Here is an 18,224-nt window from a genome sequence, read left to right on the forward strand (position 1 = left end):
CCTGTTCCTCCTTCCGCAGAAGGTGAGAGCTGCTTCCTGCTCTCCACCCTCAGCGGTGACAGCCCCATGCGACTCTAGGCTCCCCGGGGTTCCCAGTCAGCCCTCCCCTGCCACAACTGTTGTAGAGGAAAAAAACAAAAGCTAGCGTCAAAAAGGCCTGGTTCAAATCCTCACTGTGCTAATGATTAATTACGTAACTGTTCTGGGACTTAATTTCCTTATCTGTAAAATGAGTGGGTTGGACTAGATCAAGAGTTCTTAACTTAGGGCTTGTGAACTTGTTTTACTATCTATTTTGACAATTGTGTTATTTTAATATAACATATTGAATATTATATTGATATGTAATATACACAATAATATATTTCAATGTTTTATTCTACTCATTTAAAAACATTATTCTGAGAAGAGATTCATCAGCTTCACCAGACTTCCAGAGGGGTCCATCATACCCCAAAAGGTTAAGGACCCCTGGATTCGGTGACCAATAGATTCTTTCCAGCTCCCAATTTGGGACAGGGAAGAGCCCATGTGGCTATGGCCCAGTGTGACCTGACCGCTGGAGTCAGAACCTGTGGGGACTCCCAGAACAGAGATAGTTGTCCAGGTTAGGATCATCTCTCTATCAGTCAGGAGGCTGCATGATTCTCTTCTCCTGAACAGCCAGAAGGAATAGAGGTGCTCCTAAAACGGGAGCCCGGTCCTTCCTCAACATCCCTTTGGCTCCCCAGAGCTGTAGTTTTCATTGAGAACACCAGAGGGTGCTGTCCACCCGTTGATCAACCTCTAAAGAACCTCCTTGGGTCGATGCATCCTTCTCTCCTCCTCCAGATGAGGGAAGGCAGAGTGTGCGTGTAGATTGGTTGGGGCCTGAGGGAAAGGGGAGGGTCTAAACTGGGCTGGGAATACCGAGTTTAGCCTTGGCCACACAGAGCAAGAGCAGCAACTCCTCCTTGCTGCCCTCGATGGGGTCTCCCTCTCCTTTAGTACTCTCACCTCTTCATTTGTAAGCTGAGGGCAGGGACTGGATCATTTTTCATCTTTGGGTATCTCACCTTCACTTCCTCCACTCCAACCCTAACTGCCACCCCAGTTCAGGACAATATCTCATCTCCCCATGGCTATCATAACACCCTGATTTGTCTTCCTGTTGCCAGTCTTTCCTTTCTCCGGTCTGTCCGTCACACAGTTGCTTCAGGAAGTTTCCTAGTGGCTCCCTAGTGCCTACCAAATAAATAGAAGCTCATGATCCTGGCATTCAAGGCTCTCCGTCATCTGGCTCCATTTTACCTTTCCAACCTTTTCTTACGATACTCCTTTTCCAGTAGTTTACCTTTTTCATTTCAGCTCACTAATTCTCAGTGGAATTATTGAGATAGCTTCCGGCTCCTCTTCCTGCATCGTCTCTTCCAGATTCAGTTTATTCTTTATGCAGTTGCCAAAAATAATTTTCCTAGGGTGCAGATCTGCCCATGTCAATGCCCTTGCTCTAAACTTCAGAACTACCTATTGCCTTTAGGATGAAATACAAGCTCCTTAGCCTGGAATGTAAGTTCCTCTGTGATTGGTTTCTAATCAACTCTGTTCCCCACTCCTACCATTTCCCTACTATCTCCCCCCCCCAACTTTTCTGGCTTCATTTTATACATCTTAAGCTCCTTGAAGGACTATTTAATTTTTGTATCTTCAGTGCCTTGGGGGAGGAAAGGGAATAAGCATTTATAGAGCACCTACTATGCACCAGGCACTGTGCTAAGTGCTTTTGACAAACATTATCTCATTTAATCCTCACAATAACCTGGCAAGGCAGATGCTATTACTATCTCCACTTAGGAAACTTGAGGCAGAAAGAGGTTAAGTGACTTGCCCAGGGTCACACAACTAGTAAGTGTCTAGGGTTGGACTTGAAATCAGGTCTTCCTGACTCAGGTTGTCCAACTCCCTATGCACTGCGCCTCACATACATTAAACACTTAAGATAATGATTATTTCCATTCTTATACTCTCCTTGACTTACTTTCTCATGCCTCTATGGTGTGCATACAGGTCTGTCCCTCATACTTGAAAAATAATTCATCTTTGCCTCCTCAAATCCTTCTCTACTCAGCTGAAGTACTAGCACCTACCTCCATGAAACATTCCCCAATCCCCAGTATTCTTGTCCCTCAAATTTTCCTGCAGCACCTACAGGTCTGTAGTCTCTCCTTGACCCCTGTTAGAGTCAGCCTTGAGTCTGCATACCTACTATATATTCCACCACCTCCCTTTTCCATAGCCCTAAAGAGATTGCTGTATATTGTAGTGGAGAGCGATCGACTTGGAATCAGAAAGACTTAGGGTTGAATCCCACCTTTGACTCTAGTTGTTGGAAACTGGGCAAGTCCGTTTGCCAATTTCGGCCCAATAATGAGGATTACTTAGGATGAGCTCTGACCTTGAACAGAAGAAACTTTTCCTTGTGTATCAGTTGAATGCTGGATTACATTACACAGCTTTCATTGTTCTCATTGGTTGTGTTTTTAATTCTATGGCTTAAAAAAAGTCATTACCGCAAAGAAACAAGTGGAAGTCATAGCTTTTAAAGAGCACACTTCAATGGCTGCTAGAGACATTGCAATGTCTATTGGTGTGACAAAGTCAAGAGGTTTTTTTTTCTATTGAAATTATGAAATTTTATTACCAAAATTGACTCAACTTGATTGATCTAAGAAGATTTTCACATAAGTAGATTTACAAAAGGCTGTTAAGTCTCTGACCTAGCCACAGGTATGTAGCAGGGACCAATGGGGGCCTCGTTTGACATTTTCATTAAGTAGCTGGAACAAAGTCTAGTGCTTTGTGGATCATTCAAGCCTACTGTGACTGGAGCGATTGTATCAAAATGCGAAAGAAAGTGTGGTCAAAGATGGAAAAAACAAACAAATCCAAAATGATGCCAAGTACTGACAAGCTATTGGCAGCTGGTGGGATTGTTACTGATTCCTCCACAGTGCAGTGCAGCTGAAGTTGATGGGAAAGTGAGAAGACCCGTTTTAAAAAACAACTGACTTAAGGAGGAAAAAAATACTTGTCATGGACTAGACAATACAAAGACTAGAGTATTGAAGATTGGAAAAAGGTCATTTTAAACTTTTTTTTCATTCAAGGCTATACCAAAATCACTGCCAGAATTAGTCCAGGGGTGCCCCTACAAATCAACAAGCATTAATTAAGTGCCTATTATTATGACAGGCACTGTGCTAAGCACTAGGGATATAAAGGCAAAAACAGTACCTGCCCTCAAGGAGCTCACAATCTAATTGTGGGGAGACAACATGCAAAATGTACAAACAAGAGAGAAGTACAAATATATGTATATATAGTAAAAAAACCCTATATACATACATATGTACATATCCAGAAAACTGAATTGGATGTGAAGAGAGCTTTTGCAAAAATAATCACATTTGGCAAGTCCTAATGAGTGCATGTTGAGGGGATGTATGCAGAAGGTGGGAATTTTAGCTGAGCTTTAGAGAAACCAGGGAAGTAAGACTAAAACATCTACCCCCCCAAAATGTTTTTTTTAAACTTCTAATAAGCCTAGAGGTTTTATCTCCACTGAGGGAGTAATAAAACCTGATATATTGCTATACTGAGAAGCATAATTGTTCTGGAATTATAGAAATTCCCAAATGAAGAGGGAATACTGCTACATGGCATTGTACCATGCTACACATCATGAAATATTAAGAAAATTTCCCAAGACATGGAGCTAGACATGCTTCATTGGCTGGAGAACCCAATTGACTTAAGCCCCACTGAAAGCCTATGATCAAGGCTAGATTTGGGAAAAAATTAATAATAAGGACTGTTCAAAGGTACACAATGTCCAACGTGGCAAATGTGGTTTCCTTATGAAGGATCAAAGAATATGCATCAAAATCTCATGAAGTTAATGCCAAATAGTGTAAACCACGTGACTGGAGCAAAAGCACATACTGTATATTAAGTTCCTTTTTCAGATGTAAAATTTGTAAGGTTTATTATAGGTCACAAATTGAATCACTTTACTTTGTCCTAATTAATTCACACACCAGTATAGTACCTACTCCTCAGTGTTATGAGGCCTAAATGAGAGGATTCACGCATTTTGCAAAGTACTTTGCAGACTTTAAAGCAACACACACACACACACACACACACACACACACACACATTACTTCTCAGTTATGCTCTTTGGGGGCAGGGCTATCTTTTTCCATGAGCATTTCTGTCTTGTGAAGCTTAAATGTTTATAGGACTGAATTCCTGACAAACAACTGTATCACCTGTTTTTCTGCTCACCCATAGGTAGAATGGCTTCTTACCCTCTTCATCACTTGAAGCCCTTTCTTTCCTTCCTCCAATGCCCAATTCATATGCAATCTCTTCCAAATAATCAATCAATAAACATTTATTAAGCACCTACTAAGTGCCAGGCACAGTGCTAAGCACTGGGGATACAAAAAGAGACAAAAGAGAGTCCCTGCCCTCCAGGAGCTCACAATCTTATAGGGGAGACAATATGCAAACAAATATATACAAACAAGCTATATACAGGATAAATAGGAAATCATTAGCAAAGGGAAGGCACTAGAATTAAGAGGGTTGGGAAAGGCTTCCTATAAAAGATGGGGACTTTATAGTTGGGACTTAAAGGAAGCTAGAGAAGGCAGCAGGTGGGTTTAAGGAGGGAGAACATTCCAGGCTTGGGGAAGACCTAGAGAAAATACTCAGATGTGAGAGATGGAGTGTCTTGTTTGTGGAACTGCCAGGAGGATGTCCCTGGATCAGAGTACGTGACTGGTACTAAGGTGTCAACTGGCAAGGAAAGAGTGGGATAGATTATGAAGAGCTTTGAATACCAAACAGAACATTTTGAATTTGATCTTGGATGTGACAGGGAGCCAGTAGAGTTTGAGTGGGAGGAAGGGGTGGCGGTGACATGGTTGGACCTGCATTTTAGAAAAATCACTTTAGCGGCTGAATGAAGGATGTACTGGATTGGGGAGACTTGGGGCAGTCACCAAAGCCACCAACTGGCTTTGACAATTACCCATGTGTGAGGTGATGAGGCCCTGCACCAGTGTGGTGGCAGGGTCAGAGAAGAGAAGGGGGCTTGGGGCGTATACAAGGAACGATGAGAAGGTTGTGGCAACAGCTTGGATATGGTGAGGGTGAGAGTGAAGAATCCAAGGATGACTCCTGGGAAAGATTGGAGTCTAAAAGACTTCCTTATTACTCATCTGCTTCTCCTCCAACTGAAGTGACTTCATTATGCAGCACCTGGATCTTGGCAGTTATTTCACTGCCTCAAAACAGTAGCTTATGGATAAACATTCAAGCTCCTCCTATGTGAAAAGTGCTGTGCTAGCCACTGGATCAAAGACTGGAAATCCCTGCCCGCAAAGAACATTCCACTGGGGCAAAACAGCAAGTACATATAAAGGTACAAACAGAATATATACATGATACTCTTGGGTGGAAAGGCACTAAACTGGGGATAATCTGGAAAGGATTCCTATAGGGTAGCAGCATTTGAGCTGACCAGGAATTCTAAGACACAGAAGTGAGGAGTGCATTCCAAGTACGGGGGAATAAGACCATGGTACACATTCTGTAAAGAGGAGAAACGTGTAAATAGGCAGGGGTTGTATTTAGAGTCAGATTGTGAAGGACTTTTGATAAGTTTATATTTGATATTAGTAATGGAAGTCTCCAGAATTTGAGTAGGGCAGTGATATGGTCACACCTGCACTTCAAAGTGAATTGCAAATTCAATGAGGGAAGAGTCCTAGTGTCCAGCACCGGCCCTTGCAGAAAGGTGTAGAACATAATATCTCTCAAAGGGGATTATTTGCCTTGACTGGAGGGAGGCGAGGTTCACCTATTAGTCCCAGATAGCTAACTGAAACCATCCCCATCGGTCCAAAGCCTTTTGGGGGTCAAAAGCACTTCGTGTTGGACTTGGACTTGGCCCGAAACGTTCAGTCTTCCAGGGCTCAGAATGACTGACCACTTAAAATGAGATAATCAATACCTGTTGGTTTGACCTCTTCCAGGAGACAAAGACATACTTTAAACAAGGAGAGCACAATGCAAAAGAGCTGCCAGATTATGTCAACACTGAGTGATCTACGGCTGCCAGTGCCAGCTACAGGAAAAGGAAAGAGGACAATGCTTTTCTTCGGCACCCACTTCTCCTTCCAACCCCCTCTGGCTAACCTCCGATCCCTGGCCTACCACACCTTTCTCTCAATCAAAACTTCCCACTCTTGTGGCTCAGACCTCCAGGGCCTTCCCTTCCTTTTTATAGGTAAGAATTTGATTGGGAGTAGGTCACAAAGTTGATGGATGACAGTGCTTTAATGCTACCCTTCGCAGAATTTCTCTATTTTAACTGGAAATAGCTTAACTGATTTTGAAATTGCAGGCAATTTGGGAAGCCCAGTGGGGCAACATTTCTGGCAAAGAGAGCCTTCAAAATGTATCAGCTGCTCTACTCATAGGATTTAGAGTCGGAAGGCACACATCTGGTCTAATGCCCTCCCTCATTTTACATATGAGGAAATTCAGGTCTTTCTGAGAAGCAAGCAGTGTGTCCCAGGTCAGCTCAACAGGAAAGCTGACTTTTGAACCTGTTTTTGGATAACAAATCCATTTCCACCACACAACAGAGCTACATTTATGCCCATTATGGAGATGGAAGGCCAGCTTGCCACGTGGCAAAGATCACCATAGGAAGAGGTACCCAAGGAAGACTTAACTAGGGCCATCAGAGAACACCCCAAAACCAGATGCACATAAAGAAGACAGGATGATAGAGGCTGAAGCAACAGCCTGAATGGACAAGTACTGAGATGAAAATGGTTGGTAATTCGAACAAGTAAATGGGCAGAGTACATAGATCAGAGCGCCATGAAGATGAGATTGATCCTAGAGGCAAGAGGCATTATTTTTTGAGCAGGGGAGTGACACAAAGAAAACTTTGAGGAGAAAATGGATACAGAATAAGAGCACAGATCAATGGAGGCATCATTGGGCTGGAAATCAGAAGATCTGGGTTCTAGGTTCAGTGTTGCCACTAACTGGCTACCAGAACGTGGTCAATTCATCAGGGAGGGGGTGGAATCAGAAGATCTGAGGCAGGAGCAAAAATGGCAACACCTCTAATGTAGGGAAGACAAACATGTATCCATAGATTCCAAAGTGAATTGTTGGTTGTATGATCAGAGGCAAGTAAAAACTACTAATCCATTTTTATCTGTAAAATGGTGATAATACCTCAAGATAACTAAAAAGCCAGCTATGTTGTTGTCCAGTAACGTCTAACTCTTGGTGGCCCCACTTTGGGTTTTTTCTTGGCAAAGATACTGGAGTGGTTTGCCATTTCTTTCTCCAGCTCATTTTACAGATGAGGAACTGAAGCAAACAGGGTTAAGTGACTTGTCCAGGGTCCCACAGCTAGTAAGTGGCTGAGGCCAGATTTGAACTCAGGAAGGTGAGACTTCCTGACTCCAAGCCCAGCACTCTATCCACTGTGCCACTTAGCTGCCACAAGTGGTTGTGGGAGGAAACATTTAATTAATTACTCAAATACAGTAGTTAAAAGTTTATAACCAGTTATCATAAGCCCCCAAGAGAGGGATTAAAGATGATGGGCATAAGAAGCAAAAAAAACCTTTCAGCAGAGGGGCAAAGTTTTAGCATCCATTTAAGAAATTTGGTTATTAGGCAAAGTGTCTACCAAGGCTGCTCAAAAAATGCTTCCACAAGGTGATGACTAGATTAGAAACAGATTGTCTCTTGCCAATTCTCTAGCCCAATCATTTCCCTATGCATCCTTCTGATTCTTCATCTGCAAATCAATCATTTTTGCCCTAGCAACATAATAGGCAGCAATGTACTTTCCATTGCATTACATTGTAGGGACAGGAATAAGTCCTGGGTTTCTAGTCTCATAATTGGCCAAGTTACACCCACTCCGTCCGTGCCTTAACTTTCTCCTTGGTAAAATAAAGTGATGTAAAGTCTGCAGGGAATTTCATCACTCTATAGAGTGCACGAGAACAGTGAGCCCAGAGAAGACAAGAGTCTTCAGGAAGGAGAGCCCAGACTGCAGTTATGCAAGAACACCACTCCTTGCATATTAATTCTAGAGGGCAGGACAATGATCAATGGGTACATGTTACATGAAGAGGGAGAGCTATTAATTCACAATAAGAAATCAACTTTCTAACAATCAGATCAGTCTGGCAGTGGCTGTCTGGCTAAACAGTGAGCTTTTATTCACTGAAGATACTCAAGCTAAGGCTGGTTGACAACGCATTTTCTTCTTCCATATTTCTTTTCTCGGAAGTCTTAGTTAAAGCAGTAGAAAAATGTGAAGGAACCTTTTTGCTGAAAATAAGGATGAATAAATTTAAGATAAATGTTAATGGAAGAACTAGGGCTTGCTGATCCATTTCCTCCCACTAAGAAAATAGCAAAGGCAGGGTCAGGAAGTGAGATGAAGAGTATCCATTATTTTCATCTTTTTCATGATTTTTCAAACAGGTCAGAATTCACTTGGCACCTACAACCTCAAGAATGGATGAAAGTGAATTAGAAGGTTAAGAGACAGGTCAGTTTCATCACCCCCCTCCCCCAACAGACACTGCTGGTGGCCCCAGTGAGGAAGAAAAAGTAGGAGTGAAAGTTTTTGTCAATAAAGACCAATTACCTCCCACGGCACAGCCTCTAAACCAAGGCTCCCCATCACCGTTCCACTGGTCACGGAAACGTGGTTATACATAAGTGGATATGGGTGAAAGATCCACAAAAATGGAATTCCTACAAAGCTGCTGAGAGGATGGTGGCTGAAGCAGAAGAAACTTCATGGCTGTAATGAAGAACAATGTCAGCTGAAAAGGGGAGAGAGACCGTGGAATACCAAGCTATTGAGATAGAAGTGCTCTAATGGTTTTGGCTTTTGCTCTGGTAGAAGTGGGGAATCTGACTGAGTCCCGGAGGCTCTGGAAATAAATAACATACCTAGTTAACAAATGTCGACCTTGTGAGTCATATGGGAAGGAACAGGTTGACTGCTACCTGGAGTGAGGTTAAAAGTACAGTACAAACCACTGTCTTACAAAACAAAAGGAACTCAGCTAATGGGGCAGAGATATCTGGCAGGAAGACCATACAGACCCAAAGTTCAACAAGGAAAGGAAGTGCTTCAATTTTTTTCTAGTAGTTACGGCCAAGAAAGGGGGCTAGTCATTTTGTACACAAGAAAACTGACACATCATATGAAAGAGCTGGTACAGTGGGAAGAACACTGGACCTGGAGTTGACCTAAGTTCCAGACCTAGCCCTTCTGCCCTGCATGGACAAGAGCCTATTTAACTTGAGCCTCAGGCCACTCCTGCAAAATGGATAATATGTAAAATAAGGTGCGTCACCGACAGATTTAGGACCGAAATGTCAATGAAGGTTCCCCACTTCTCCTGAGAACAGAGAACTGTTGGGACCTAACCCATTAAGATCAGATACTCCAAATCAGAAAGAAATCATCTCAATTATGAGACTGAAGGTAAAGGAGCCTCACATTAAGTGCCTTTGTGCTTAAACTGAGAAAGTCACAAGAAAGATTTGAAGGGGAAAGCACTAATGTCAAGAGATAACAAATGACCTACCTGGAGTTAGTCTGACTGCCATGCAGAGAAAAAAAAAAGAAAAGCAAAGGAAACATACAAGGAAAGTATCATGGTGCCCACAAGGGATAGCACAGAATGGCTGATAAAGCATGAATGGGGCCAGGCACAGCAATAAGCAGAACCTTGAGTGGGAAAGCTTGGATGCTGAACAAGAGAATGAATTTGGACTGGAATCCTACCTGACAAACTCTTAACCACTTCTTCGGGACTAGACTGTTTTTCAAGTTAAGCCTGACAGCGGGTCTCCTGACCCTTATGTGATATGAAAACCACAGGCAGGGGAGGAATAAGGCTAAGTGATGCAGACAACCTGGCTCTTAGTGAATCTTTGCAACAAGGCTGAGGAACCACATTTAGGGACTGACAGATGACACTAATTAGGATGACTGAGATCAAGACTGCTGAGAAGCTACAAGTTTGAAACATGGGATTAAACTTCTAAAAATGACAAGTACATCCAGGGAAAAATAAAGAGACTCAGTGGGAGGAAGAAGTGATGTGAGCTTTTTAAAAGCAGAGACTGTCTCTCCCCACGTTCTGCACAGATCAGGGTACACTGTGGGCGCTTGGGAAATGTTAAACACCACACAATACAGAAAACACAACAGAGTGACAGCGGGTCCTAGGAAGGGAACTGGAAGTGGTGCCCGACATCCTCACTTCCCTCCTCCTCAAATGCCTGATGAATTAAAGAATAATAGACATCTCCCCCACTAGAATGTGCCCAGATTATACCCACATTCAAGTTCATAGCACCTCATTATCAGGCATAAGACAACAGGACGAGGCAAACAGAAATGTTTATGTAACACACATTTTATCTACAGCTATGAGAATGGAGGGGCTTGCTTGTGCAGCTTGGCTTGGCAATGATTTTCAAAGATTCTGAACAAGGCATTAATGATATTAGCTAAAGTTTGAAAATCAGATACAAAGGAAAAAAGGAATTCTCCCTGTTACATTAGGCAGAGGTCTAATTCAGAAGAATGATAAAGGCAAAGACATTAACCATCAAAAGTTCTCCCACAGAAAGGTAGCTGCAGCTCTCGTTGGAGATGACCCTGTTAAGAAGGCTGGTGCTAAGCGCTGAAGCCAATGGCAGAAGGACAACTTGTCACTCATTGATGGAACTATCCTGAGACATCTCACTGTAGCCCGCTCTACTGTCTCACTGATGCCAGATTGTGCTATGACCACCTCTACTTCCTGATTCTCAATGGATTTAAGATTCCTATCTTCTGGTGGCTTGGATTCTTAACTACATACAGGGCTCTTCCATCCCCAAGTTTTATGACTCCTTTGAAAGAGTGGGTGTTAGGAACAAAGAGAGAATAAGAGCTGCGATGGTAATACAGACAGAAATGCTTCTTGGGATTCCACATTTCAGACCTGGAGAGAATTCATTAACATGAACACATTCTTCTCCCCCAGCAAACTTCACAGGAATCCAGCATGTGGCATGTCCCTCAAAATCCAAGGCATTTTGTGGGCTCTTTTCCATATGCTGGAGCAGGCCCTGACTTCCCAGGAACACGGCATGCCATCTGAGGGCAGAGAAGAAAACAAAAGCCTGGCAGCTTTGCCAGTGGCAGCTGGAGAACAGCTTGAAATAAGTCTGGGGATGACAAAACCCTATCAAGCCAGGAACTGAGTTCTTACACAGCTCAAACGAAACTAGCTGTCTAGAGCACATGTTAATCCATTATTATTTATTAGCTGTACAGCAGTATAATTCACCTTCCCAGCTTTCAAACCCCCATTACATATTTTATTACAGTTCTCATGTTGGCCTTCTAAAATAATGAAAAATATCACACAGTACAGCGAAGTACAAAAATGCATCAACCTAGAGTCTGATAGCTATACTCATAGCCTTCCTTAAAAGCGATACATAGAAGAAAAATTTGTTTGAAATCAGCAAGACTCTATAAAAAGCTTACATTTTTAACATGACAGTCCATATACAAGCATCATTTGTTTTGAAAGTTGTGTTTGTTTCACATTATTGTTTCTTTTTAAGATCCAAAATTTAAATTACTGACCTAGAGAAATTTCCTGGCCCAGGTTTTTCAAGGGCTACCATGACCCACTTAAAACCGCTGTTTTTGCCTTAACAGAGGATTTGTAAAACACAAAAATACAGCTAAAAAACAGAGCAAAGAAAATGTAGAGATGTGAAATCATAACAGTTAATTATACAAGGTTCCAATGCCAGTTCCATGTGCTTGGAATAAAAAACGTTCCACGTGGACTCCCATTATCCAGCAAGCAATAGTCTGGGTACCTTCTTCTACGTGATTGTGATCCATTAATTTTTTTTCCAACATTTACATACTATTGAGTCTGTTGTAACTTAATTTGTAAGTTAATTAAAATGCTGGGCTTCTTAAACTGCACTTCTTTCCAACCTCTCAATTAATGGAAAAGATTAAAATGTAAAAAAAAAAAAAAACCAAAAACAAAACAAAAACAAAAAAACAAAAACAAAAACCAGGTATTTACAAGCTTGACCATAACAGATGCTTTGCTAAGAAAGCAGCAAAGTGTTCAGCACAGAAATCAATCATAGCATGCCATATTACTGGTGTGCAGCTAACTCCAAGCCATAGGGAGTCAGGGAAAAAGCAAAAATAAAAATGGTTTAAAAGTCTAGGGCCCTCCCAAGTCTGCATTTACAATTAAAAACTCTTCTAGGAAGGGGGCGTAGAACTTTGGGAAACCTTGGTGGCAATTCCGGAGTGGTTTACCATAAGGGCTTCAGTGAAGGGCTTCAATGTTTCCATTTCCATCTATCAAAACTGGTTACATGTAAACATGGTCTTTGGACCATCACTGCAATGTTGATCTCAAATTTCATCGCCAACCCCCTCAAGGACTCAGTGTGTATTCTAACGTTCCATGATCTGCAATGCTAACATCAAACAGCAAGTTCTAGTTAAATCACATTTTCTACCATAATCTTTGAAGTTTAAGTTCCCAGTATGTTTGGTAAAATGGTCTAAAATGATGCATTTCCCAAAGCCAAGAAAACAAAGGAAAAAGAAAAAAGTAAGATTGAGCCGTTTAAACACAGCCCAGGCCAGTTCAGTCGGCAGAGCCTTCCTCCATCACCGGTCCATCATGCTCAGAATCATCTCTGGAGTGAGATCTCCATTGGGAGCTTCCACCACAGCTGACTGGGGCTCTTCTTCTTCACCTTCTACTGTTTCTGCATCAGGCTCTTTTTTGACTTCCACTATAATGTTTTCAATTGCACCAGTGTTCTGGTCTTCAACCTGAATGATTGCTGTAGCTAATGGGGAGAACAGGGAGAAACAAAAAACAAATGTCAAAATCCCCTTCCATTCCTTTCTCTTGTTAAATATAATCACAGAATTGGCCTCTTCTTGAACTCGTATCCCTGGAAAAAAAAAACAACTCAAGGGAGTAGGCTCTCACTACTTCAGGAGGTGGCCCTTCAGGCTTTAGGAGGGGTCTGATGGACAGAAAGTTGTTTTTTCACACTGAGTCTATATCTGGCCCCCACTGATTCTTCATTCTGTTCTGTGAGGCCAAGCAAAACAGCCCTACATACAAGAGTCCTTCAAATACCTCCAGAGGTCTTGTGTTCCCACCCAAGCCTCTTCTTTTCCAGCTAAATATCCCCAGTTCCTTTAACTCCAATAGATTCTTAGATGGCAACGTTTCCAACCTCTTTATACTAAGGTCCCTGGTTAGGATGGAGTAAAAACAACAACAACAAAAAACAGTGGAGTAAAAATGCCCTGACAGCACGGTACAGAAAGGGCCAGTGTAAGACTACAATGTCCAGAGTGGCTCTGTACCATGTCAATTCTAAATACACGTGGATGTAGAGAGAACACAGAGAACATGCCCTAGTTAGTAAAAAAAGGCTCCACATGGACTTCTTCCACTATTCAGCAAACAGAAGTTGGCTACCTCATTCTACTCGAATGTGACCCATCACTCTTTCTTTCTAACACTTACACACTAGTGAATATTGGTATCTCTGGAAACAAACTGTTATACTCCAGGAAGCAGCAAAGAATGGAACCTCACTATCTGCTTAATTAAAATGCTTCTCTTCAGCAAGTCCCAGGCTAAATCAATCAATAAGTATTTATTAATACAGAGCAGATGGAAAGAGAATCTGGACAGGGGCTGGCACTGTGGTTTCAGTGACACAGAGAAATTCCCAGATGAGGAAAGTCCCTCTACCAATGCAGGCTGGCACCTTCTTTGCAACTTTAAGAGTCTTCAGAGAATTGCTTAGGACCCTGAGAAATTGAGTGACTTGTACCCAGGGTTGCATAAAGCCAGTCCATGTCAAAGGTGGGACCTAAGGCCAAGGCTTCTAGGCTCTGAGGCCAGCTGTCCATTTACAATGCCACAGCTGCCTTGATAAAAGAAAAATACAAAGAAAAAAATATTTAAGTACAAGATCCTTTGGGAGAGAGGGCAGCAAGAAGGTAGGGTGAGGGCTGGCAGAAGAAGGAGGATAAGGGAAAGTAAAATGCTGATAACCACCCACAAACACTTTCCCTGAATGTTAAAATTCTTAGTTTGCTTTGGCAACCAAGTCTGTTTCATAGCTGGCAATGGAGGTGAAGCCACTTGAAAGAAAATTCCACCTACTGAGGCAGGACTAAAAATCTGTTTTCCTGGCTTCCCATGTTATACAGAGCAGCTGCTACAGCCTTCTTAGAACCCCCTAAAGCACAAGCTTTTATTCATATTTTACAGGGAGAGATGGGGTAGTTCTGTTTTACAATTAACCACCTACTTCACCACTACCACCCAAGAGACAAGAGGAAAAATTCACTCACAATAAGGGTTCAAATATAGGCTAGATAATCACAACGTAGAGACAGTCTAAGATGCTAACAGGTCCATTTATAGGCTAAATGCTTTCAGCTGCCTTCCCACTCAGAGTTGGTGCACAGAGAACATTCTTGTGTACGGAAGGTGAAGGTGAGGAGGTGGTAAAGGCAGTGACCTTAAGTACAAATTATACCTTCTATTTCCCTGAAAAATTGATTCCTGTGGCTTAAAAGAGATTTTCAAGTAATTAAAAGAAGGCTAGAGAAATTAAAATGATGGAAACAGATGAGTGATGCCTGCTTTAAGTTCTCTACCATTCCATTTGCTGCATACTTTTATGAATGTAAAGAGGAGCTGGGGCTCTCACAAAAATCCAGGCATTACCCCTGAAACCATTTCAGAGCACAATTTTACATGGAAGACTGGCTCCCCTTAAGAAAATTTCAGAAATATCAGAAGGAAAAAAAAGGGGAGGGGCTGGGGGGGGGAAGAGAAGAGTTGTTTATTCCCTATGTCTTCAAAGGAATCACAGTAATAACTTCTCTGGCTAACTTAAGTGGTTCTTAGCTCCATTTTGCATGCATGGTTATTTCCAAAGACTCTATGTATACACATATACATGGAAATGGTCATCTAAATAGATGTATAGACTTAGAACCTATACATCCTTCTAGCTTGAACCCTACATGTTAAGCTAAGACCATGCCTCCTCCTGCCCACCTCTCCAACATTTTACTATCAAACTCTCGTGACAGAGAAAGATCCTACGCAGAGTGGCAATGTGATCTGGTTTGTCTCGACTTAATTCCCATCCATGTAACAGCACAAAATGTTCTTCTTCACAACAGGAGGATGGGATTAAAAGCTGTCTAGAAGCGGGGGCGTCATTTTTATGGTAAATGGGTTTAAAAAGCAAAGCAAGCCCCCAAGGAACTGCTGCCACACAGGGTGGTGGCCAGTCTGTGAGTCTAAGGAATATCCCAGCCCCTGAGTCAGGGGCATTAACTCACGCTGGGCTTGCTTGGGCTGGCTGGCCTTGCCCGGTGGCCTCCCTCTTCGCTTTTTGGCCGGCGGTGGGGCTGGAGTCACAGGCTGAACTTCTGGTTCGGCTTCAATTTCAACAGCAGTTTCTTCCTCATCCTCATTGTCATCCAGATCTGGTTCAGCATTTTCTTCTTGCAAAATTGTACGGTGCAGAAGGGGGAGGGGATTGGAAGAGTGAGAAAGTGGAAAAAATACTTATATGAATTATCTTTCCACTACTGGAAAAATCCTTTGGGGTGTGTGTATGTATAACACTCTTGTTGGGTTTTTGTTAATATCATCAAGGCAGACTCATGTGTACCTGAACCTGCAAATTTTAATTCTATGTTGCTAAAATTTTATAATGCCAGATGGAAGAGAGATACAAGGTCCAAACCCAGAAAAGCATGCGATCAAAGTACCACTAGTTTCCAGACTTGTCTGATCTCATAAAACTGGAGAGCTGGAAAGGGACCTTAGAGAATGTTTAGTTCAACCCATTCATGGTACGGCTAATGGACGACAGTGAGCCGGCTTTCTAAAAAGCTACAAGAGGTAAGATGGATACCAGCAACTGAAGACAATGGTGGCCACTTTCTTGAATCAAGGGGACAATGTTACTTGGATGGGACAATTCACATATACAGTCTGAATTTCCCCACACAAATTTCTTTAAAAACAAAATTTTAAAAATCCCTTAAAATAACTAGAAAACACTCGCATGGCTCTCATACAGCCTATTCATCACACATGTAATTAATATGGGGCAGTGGACATGTTTGTACCCCAATCTGAACACTTCACACGTGGTGCTGGAGCAAAGTCACTCTTCTCAGTATGGTCATAACCGGTAACAGCAGCACCACATCACATGAACTAGTCCATGTGGTGGAGCGCTATCTGGCCTGTGCTGGGACAGGGGCAGGCAAAGCTCTCACCACTATCGGAGGACTCCTCTTTTTTGGAGCGCATCTTTCTTTTCCTCCCACGCTTGCCCTTCTTGGTTTCACCTCCATTTTCTCCGTCGATGCCATCTAGACCAGTACAATTGTCAGCGTGCCTCGCCATCGTGTTCTAAACAGAAGGCAGAAACCCAGCGTTTGACTAATGCAACAGGCCGCAGAGCAGGATCTCCACACTTTTTTTTAAACAAGATGCAAAGAGTCAGAACGGTCTCCTTAACTTCATAGAGAAGGGGGAGACAAGAGGCGTGAAGACGCCCCAGATGAGGCCCTAACATTTACTCACTGCGTCCCACTGTGGATGAATCTAATCTGTGAAATGAAGAGAACACTCGGACTGCCCACCTCACAGGCTGGTTTGGCTAAAAGTAGAGTGTGAACCTCAAAGTACTACAGAAAGATTGGCTTGGATCATTTATAAAAAGAACTTGAGGCATTTCACATTAAGGATGTAGGTACACAAGTTCTAAGTAAATCCAACTGATAAGAGTCTACTAATGTCAAGTAGGGAAGAATTCACCATTAGAGGAAATGCATTAGAAAAGGAAGACGACACTTACCCGGCGTGTAAATGTTTTACCGCACTTGGAACAGACAAAAGCAGCAGGGACAAAGTTGGGGTCATGATAGCGTTTGAAATGCATGTCCAGAAGCTGTTTCTGGCGAAAGGTCTTGTCGCAGTGACTACAGGCATAGGGCTTCTCTCCAGTGTGCGTTCGTTTGTGCATTATCATGTGCCGCTCCTGAGAATGAGAAAATGGTCTCAGAAAGTACCGCCTGCTAGTAAATTAAAGTATCTAACAGACCTCTTGAATTTAAGTCTCAACACCCACTGAGCATTTTTAGTTAACACTGAGGAAATAAAGGAGATTTTTTAAGGTATGTTCTTCAGTTTTCAAAACTGAATTAAAAAGCCCCTGAGGACACACACAAAGATTCTTCACTGTACTAGCAGTCATCTGAATAATACAAAATTCCAACTCAACTCAAAATTCCTGTCACATAACATTCCAGTTTTCCATTTCCCTTCCCCCCAAACTCCTATCCCTTTTTCAACTTTTCTAAAGTTTTTTTCCAATTCTGTACTTGTTTCCACATAACTTGTTTAAGCCCTATAAAGTGGCCAAAGACTGCATTTTGACACATCTTATCTCCTCCTATGTAACACAAATAGGACCATTATATACACATGAGCAAGAGAGGCAGTAAATGCTTTCTCACCCTCCTGGGAACCCATCAAAGAGTACCTGTCTGCATGCATAGTCGCACTGGTCACACTTGAAACGCTTCTCATTTTTGTGGGATTTTTGATGCTGAATTAGGGCATACCGCTCATGAAACACAGCATCACAATAACGACATTTCTTGCCCTGCTCGATGTAGGAATGCTGCTTTCGCAAATGGACACCTGAAAGAATAACAGTATATACTTTGATGCATAAAACAAAAAGCAAATGAATGAACACTATTCTAGTGAATATTTAATCCCTACGCTAAAGGCATTTCTCTAGCTAGCTGACTTTAACCCACATTTATAGAATAACAGCCCACATATGTTGTGCTTTAAGATTCACAAAGCACTTTCCTCACAACAAGTGTATGAACAAGTATTATCTTCTACTTACCGAGTGAGTGAACTGAGATTCAGACAAAAGAAGCCTCCTACCAGACAAATCCTCCAGAGAAACCAGGCTGTTTG

At 42.2% G+C, this 18,224-nt stretch overlaps 1 protein-coding gene across 3 annotated transcripts in view; it reads right to left on the reverse strand.

Annotated features, from left to right (window-relative positions):
• Nucleotides 1–11,413: 11,413 nt before the first annotated feature.
• Nucleotides 11,414–18,224, reverse strand: part of CTCF (CCCTC-binding factor) — a 46,139-nt gene continuing 39,328 nt past the window's right edge. For 2 of the 3 annotated variants that reach the window (XM_020989339.2, XM_020989340.2), the window contains 5 exons: nt 17,773–17,933; nt 17,086–17,268; nt 16,502–16,637; nt 15,551–15,715; nt 11,414–13,011 (listed from right to left, as the gene is read on the reverse strand). In XM_020989339.2, the coding sequence (XP_020844998.1) occupies nt 12,827–13,011; nt 15,551–15,715; nt 16,502–16,637; nt 17,086–17,268; nt 17,773–17,933 (830 nt within the window). In that variant the 3' untranslated portion in view covers nt 11,414–12,826. The remainder of the gene's footprint in view (nt 13,012–15,550; nt 15,716–16,501; nt 16,638–17,085; nt 17,269–17,772; nt 17,934–18,224) is intronic. The other variant, XM_020989342.2, reaches the window with a different exon arrangement.

Source organism: Phascolarctos cinereus, unplaced genomic scaffold (assembly GCF_003287225.1).
Source record: "Phascolarctos cinereus isolate Bilbo 61053 unplaced genomic scaffold, phaCin_HiC Scaffold_2;HRSCAF=192, whole genome shotgun sequence".
NCBI classification, from domain to species: Eukaryota; Metazoa; Chordata; class Mammalia; order Diprotodontia; family Phascolarctidae; genus Phascolarctos; species Phascolarctos cinereus.